Source organism: Andrographis paniculata, unplaced genomic scaffold (genome assembly GCF_009805555.1).
Source record: "Andrographis paniculata isolate CXL003 unplaced genomic scaffold, ASM980555v1 Contig87END, whole genome shotgun sequence".
Taxonomy (NCBI): Eukaryota; Viridiplantae; Streptophyta; class Magnoliopsida; order Lamiales; family Acanthaceae; genus Andrographis; species Andrographis paniculata.
Window position 1 is genome coordinate 1,928,520 of NW_026137625.1, and position 6,807 is coordinate 1,935,326.

Here is a 6,807-nt window from a genome sequence, read left to right on the forward strand (position 1 = left end):
ATATAACAATGGGTAGAAAGTGGAAATAATTTTTAAAGTTCAAAAAAATCAATAAATTAAAATATATAATATACTATATCAATTTAATTTAATTTGTAGCAGGTAAGTATTAGTTGATACCAAAAAATAGAAGATGATTTGAACATGGGCTTCAAAATGCTGTAATGCGTCCAGCTGTAATGATTTTTATTATTATTTTTTAATTATTATTACTCTAATTGCTTGCAAATTTTGGACAAAATCAATTTGAATCTCAGTTGGTTTATTTATTTATTTAATTTTTTAATTGACAGCTCTTTGCTAACTAACTGTTTCTGTTCAATTTTCTTTTCCTATATATACACACACTTATTACGACATTTCACAACCATCTTTTGTCCTCAAAATATATTTATTTTCTTAGGCCCCCAAAAATAAAAAAGGTGTCGCGGCCGACGCACACGGCGGAGCAGTTGGCTTTCCGGCGGAGTTCAATGAGGAGTTCCGGCCGCGGCATGGGCCGAGCGCCGCCGCATCTTCTAGTGGTAATGGCCATTTTGGCCATTTCAAATATGGTTTCCGGCGACCCGTATGTTTACTCGTCGCCGCCACCACCTCCTTCGCCGGTTTATGAATATAAATCGCCGCCGCCGCCGCCGCATTATGAGTATAAGTCACCGCCGCCGCCATCACCGTCTCCACCACCACCCTATGAGTACAAATCGCCGCCGCCGCCGTCGCCATCACCACCGCCTCCTTATGTTTATAGCTCACCTCCACCACCACCTTACATATATAAATCTCCACCACCACCGCCCTATGTGTACAAATCGCCGCCACCACCACCTTACGTATATAAATCTCCACCACCACCACCCTATGTATACAAATCGCCGCCACCACCACCACCTTACATATATAAATCGCCACCACCACCACCTTATGTATATAAATCTCCACCACCGCCACCCTATGTATACAAATCGCCGCCACCACCACCACCTTACGTATATAAATCTCCGCCACCACCACCTTACGTATATAAATCTCCACCACCACCACCCTATGTGTACAAGTCACCGCCACCACCACCACCTTATATATATAAATCTCCACCACCACCACCCTATGTGTACAAGTCACCACCACCACCACCACCTTATGTGTATAAATCTCCACCACCACCTCCCTATATATACAAATCGCCGCCACCACCACCTTACATATACAAATCTCCACCACCACCACCCTATATATACAAATCGCCGCCGCCGCCACCACCTTACATATATAAATCTCCACCACCACCACCACCCTATATATACAAATCGCCGCCCCCGCCACCACCTTACATATATAAATCTCCACCACCACCACCACCCTATATATACAAATCGCCGCCGCCACCACCCTATCTGTACAAATCGCCGCCGCCACCATCTTACATATATAAATCTCCACCACCACCATACTACTATACATCACCACCGCCGCCTGTAAAATCTCCGGCACCTCATTACTACTATAAATCTCCACCACCACCAGCAAAATCTCCGCCACACCACTACTACTACACATCTCCGCCGCCGCCGGTTCACTACTACCCTCCACACCCGCACCACCACCCCTTCGTCGTGAAAGTCACCGGAAAAGTGTATTGCTACAAGTGCTACAATTGGGAGCATCCCGACAAGTCACACAACAAGAAACATCTCAAAGGTACAAACAAATTTTTATTTAAATATACATATATAATTTAATTTGATTTTTTCTCTAATTAGAAACATAAAAATGCTAACCCATAAAATTCTTTCCAAGACTAACATGTCATACCTTGTTAATTATAACTATTCATATTACTATTAAGTTAATTGTTTCTTAGTGAAAAATAAAAAAAATAAAAAAATGTTACACGTAATTTTTAAAATATTGGTAATATTAGATGGAAACTAATTTTTTTTAGCAAAGAATATTCCCAATTTTTTTTTTTTTTTAACTAATAATCACTCAATTATTGGAATGCTTAATAGTGAATATTTAATCTTACATCACTTATTCTTTTTAGTTGAAGGATTAGGTGAATTAAAGTGGAACAATTTCAACATCGATAAATATATATATATATATATTAGTCTATTCTAATAAATTAATATTTATTTAGAAAGTAACTCATTATTATTTTTAATATATTTTCCATGCTCCAATAGTATTCCACGACCAAGTTAGAAATGAACCTAATCATGCAATTAAACAATAACACTATTTTATGTAAGATTCTTAAAATATAGTTGCAGCCATCTATAACGATTATTATTTTCAAATTTAGTTAATGATATTCTGCACACGTGATGGTGATGCAGGTGCCGTTGTCGAGGTCACGTGCAAGGCAGGTGACAAAGAAATTATTGTCTATGGCAAGACAAAGATCAACGGCAAATACAGCGTGACCGTCGAAGGATTCGACTACGGCAAGTACGGCGCAAAGGCTTGCATCGCGAAGCTTCACGCAGCGCCGAAGGACTCAAAGTGCAGCATTGCCTTAAATGTTCATGACGGGAAGGATGGCGCTAAGGTTCGGGTTAAATCCAAGACAGAGTACGAGGTTGTCCTTTATGCTAAGCCATTTGCCTATGCCTCAAAGACCCCTTACCACGAGTGCGAGAAACCTAAGCCTACCCCGGCCCCATACTACTACACATCACCACCTCCCCCATCCCCTGTATACGTTTACAAATCCCCACCACCACCCACCCCAACTTATGTTTATAAGTCACCCCCGCCACCCACCCCAACCTATGTTTACAAATCTCCGCCGCCACCATCGCCACATTATGTATATAAATCTCCGCCACCACCCACCCCAGCCTATGTCTATAAGTCTCCACCACCACCCTCGCCACATTATGTTTATAAATCTCCACCACCACCAACACCAGTATATGTATATAAATCACCACCACCACCATCTCCAGTATATGTATACAAATCTCCCCCACCACCTCCTTATGTCTATAAGTCGCCACCACCTCCTCCTTACATTTATAAATCACCACCACCACCAGCCCCAACTTACGTCTATAAGTCACCCCCACCACCCTCACCGACATATGTTTACAAATCCCCGCCGCCACCTCCCTACATTTACAAATCTCCACCACCACCTCCCTACAAGTCTCCGCCGCCACCACCTTACATTTACAAGTCTCCACCCCCTCCATCGCCTGTTTATATTTACAAGTCTCCACCACCACCTCCCTACATTTATAAGTCTCCACCCCCTCCATCGCCTGTCTATATTTACAAGTCCCCGCCGCCACCTCCTTACATTTACAAGTCTCCACCGCCTCCATCACCTGTTTATATTTACAAGTCTCCACCGCCACCTCCCTACATTTATAAGTCCCCGCCGCCACCTCCTTACATTTACAAGTCTCCACCCCCTCCATCGCCCGTCTATATTTACAAATCTCCACCACCACCTCCCTACATCTATAAGTCTCCGCCACCACCAGTGAAAGCCGAACACCCACCGTACTATTATAAATCTCCACCACCGCCATCGCCCTTTCCTCCACCGCCTTACCACTATACTTCCCCACCACCACCCTCACCTGAACCCCATTACATCTATAAATCTCCACCACCCCCGTACGTTTACACATCACCTCCCCCACCACCATACCACTACACCTCACCCCCTCCACCTGTAAAATCACCTCCGCCACCCTACCATTACACCTCTCCCCCACCACCCTCACCATCTCCACCACCACCGTATCACTACACATCACCCCCGCCACCTTACCATTACACCTCTCCCCCACCACCCTCACCATCTCCGCCACCACCGTATCACTACACATCACCCCCTCCACCCGTAAAATCACCTCCACCACCCTACCATTACACCTCTCCCCCACCACCCTCACCATCTCCACCACCGCCATATCATTACACATCACCTCCCCCACCATCACCATCTCCTCCACCACCCTACCATTACAGCTCTCCCCCGCCACCCTCCCCCAAACCCCATTACATTTACAAATCTCCCCCTCCCCCCTCCCCATCTCCCCCACCTCCCTACCACTACACGTCACCTCCTCCACCCGTAAAATCTCCCCCACCACCTTACCATTACACCTCTCCCCCTCCCCCCTCCCCATCTCCTCCACCCCCTTACCACTACAGTTCACCTCCTCCCCCCGTAAAGTCACCTCCCCCACCAGTATACATCTACACCTCTCCCCCACCTCCAACTCATTATTAAATTCAAGTAGCGCAACACACATACTTGGGAAACACTCGTGTAAGTATAAAGCTTTAAAAATATATATTTCATCTTTTTGTACGATTGATTGCCACTACTATTCATGTACTTACTTAGCTTGCATTATTCTTTTTGCAGTATCAAGCCTCAATCATCAAATAAAAAGGGGCTTCCCAGGTATATGGTTCAAGCATCGAGTGTCTAGGACAATTATTATTTTCAATAAGGTCCTCCGAGCATCACAGAGATTCATCTTTCGCATCCTGGACCAATTTGTACCTACTTATTCAGTTGTTATCATGCATGTTCTTCTTATTATATCTTCGAGCTGGCAAGCATCATTGATGCTTGCAAAAAAACAAAAAAGATAGTTGTTTGAGATCATCCATCTTGAATATTTTGATTCATTTAAGGTTGTCTTCATCGTACGCATCATATCATACATATTATGTATAGTAAGTAGATGGGTTTGATGGATCGATCGATATTGAGTTCTTCTTTGTATTCGTTACTCATTTTTCCTTTGTTTCTTTATGGCCCAATATGGGTTCATAAACTCTTAATAAATTTTCTTATTTGATTTCCACAAAAAATTTATTGGCTGCTCTCCCACTTTTATATATATATATATATATATATAGTTTGAAACTAAATTAATTTAATACTAATAATAATAATAATATACGGCGCGATTGACGCTATGATTCTAAGATTTATTTTAAACATCTCAAAATAAAATTTTAAGTGAAATTTATTTATAATTTTTATTTTTATATTTCATATAAAAATAATATATTTATATTATTGCGGGTTCCCACGGCATAAAAAAATATATATACTTTTATATATATATACATTAAAGTTTCTATTACTTACAAGATCAAATATATATATATTTGTATTATATAATTATTTTTTCTAAAATAAGATTCATATTGAATACATATTGAAGAATAATTTTTTAAAAAATATTTGAATATAGATAAATTTATTTTTAATCAAATATATATTATATGATAACACCATTAATTACATAGCATTTTTTTCTTTTACTAACAATAAAATCAAATTTTTAATCAGCCTATTAATATTTTTATCTTCTTTTCCAATCTAATCTTACATGAATATATATATATATATATGTCTGTTAATTAATCATTGTTGGATAATTGCGTAATGTCAAAAGTTGTTAGAAACTGCTCATAAACATTCACCAAAACAGTTGACATTTATAAAAAAATAAACAAAGATAAACTCACTTTTTAGTCGCATATTTGTAATTCTTTATCATTTTAATCTTATAACTGGATTTCTTTATCATTTTAATTTTGTAACGGGAGACTGTCTTAAAATAGTCCCGTAAGTGAAAAAATATTTCAATTTAGTTGTCAATGCCTATGTGATATCTGCGTGACAGGTTGACGGACACGTGTCGGCCAGATCATGCCACGTGGCTGACACGTGTCCGCCACGTGGATTTTTTAAATTTATTTTTAAATATAAAAAAATTACAACATAAAACTAAAAATAAAATATAAAATATAAAAATTAAAAATAAAATAAAAAATAAAATTATCCATATGTACGTCAAGTCAAATATTAATTATCCACGTGGTGCTGATCTGACTGACATGTCGATAATTTTTTTTTTCATTTTAATTTTTAAATTTTAATTTTTTATATTTTTAAATTTTATTTTTTTTAAATTTTTAAATTTTATTTTTATATATTTTATGCATTTAATTTTATTTTTATTAATTTTTTATTTAAAAATAAAATTAAAAAAATAAAAAATTATCCACGTGGCGCTGATATGGCCGACACGTGTCCGTCAGTTTGCCACGCAGATGCCACCTAGGCATTGAGGACTAAATTGAGAAAAAATTTCACTTACGAGATTAGTTTAAAACAGCATCCAATTACGGGACTAAAATGATAAAGAGGTCCAATTTACCCATAAACAAATGAACACTTTTTATGTATATATACTTAGGGATCTATTTACATAAATATTTTTAAAATTTTTAGTGTTATTTATTTTAAGTAATTTTTTTAAAAAGTATTATATTAATTTTTTTTCCACAAAATATTATATTAAATATTTAATTCTTATTATTATTATACTTTTTTTTTTTTCAAATTTCAAAACTTCAAAACTCTATGATTAAACAAAGTGAAGTTTTTCTTTTTATGACGTAGGATCTGTAGTAGTTACTTTTTTAGAACGCTCTGGTAAACACTATTGAACTTAATAGTTTGCAAACTAAGTTTAATAAAACAAATCACACTAAATGAACCATGTGTGACAGAAAGGATTCGAAGGTCTTGAGTTTGAACCCATGACCCGGAGTCAGGGTTTTATTAATTATTCTTACTATGGTTATTGTTATAGTTTCCTGTAATTTTTATTAGTCATTTTTTAAAAATATATAAATATATTATATCGTTTTTAAAAAAAATTGAAAACGCAACCAACACACTAATGTGAATCTAATTTCAACTCGGTTCACTTTATCGAACAAAGAAACCGATATGACGAAAAAGCAGCTCCGACGACG

The 6,807-nt window shown here is 37.7% G+C and overlaps 1 protein-coding gene across 1 annotated transcript; it reads left to right on the forward strand.

Moving 5' to 3' along the window:
- Nucleotides 1–369: 369 nt before the first annotated feature.
- Nucleotides 370–4,656, forward strand: LOC127242642 (extensin-2-like). The gene is made up of 3 exons (XM_051262263.1): nucleotides 370–1,698; nucleotides 2,340–4,288; nucleotides 4,388–4,656. The coding sequence occupies exons 1-2, from the start codon at nucleotides 474–476 to the stop codon at nucleotides 4,247–4,249; spliced, it is 3,135 nt and encodes a 1,044-aa protein (XP_051118220.1). The 5' UTR covers nucleotides 370–473; the 3' UTR covers nucleotides 4,250–4,288; nucleotides 4,388–4,656.
- The last annotated feature ends 2,151 nt before the right edge of the window (nucleotides 4,657–6,807 follow it).

Bases quoted from the DNA above. Each gene is read 5' to 3' on its own strand.
- LOC127242642 (XM_051262263.1), top strand. From the start codon at position 474: ATGAGGAGTTCCGGCCGCGGCATGGGCCGAGCGCCGCCGCATCTTCTA. The intron at 1,699-2,339 runs GTACAAACAAAT...ATGGTGATGCAG, and splicing joins CAACAAGAAACATCTCAAAG to GTGCCGTTGTCGAGGTCACG.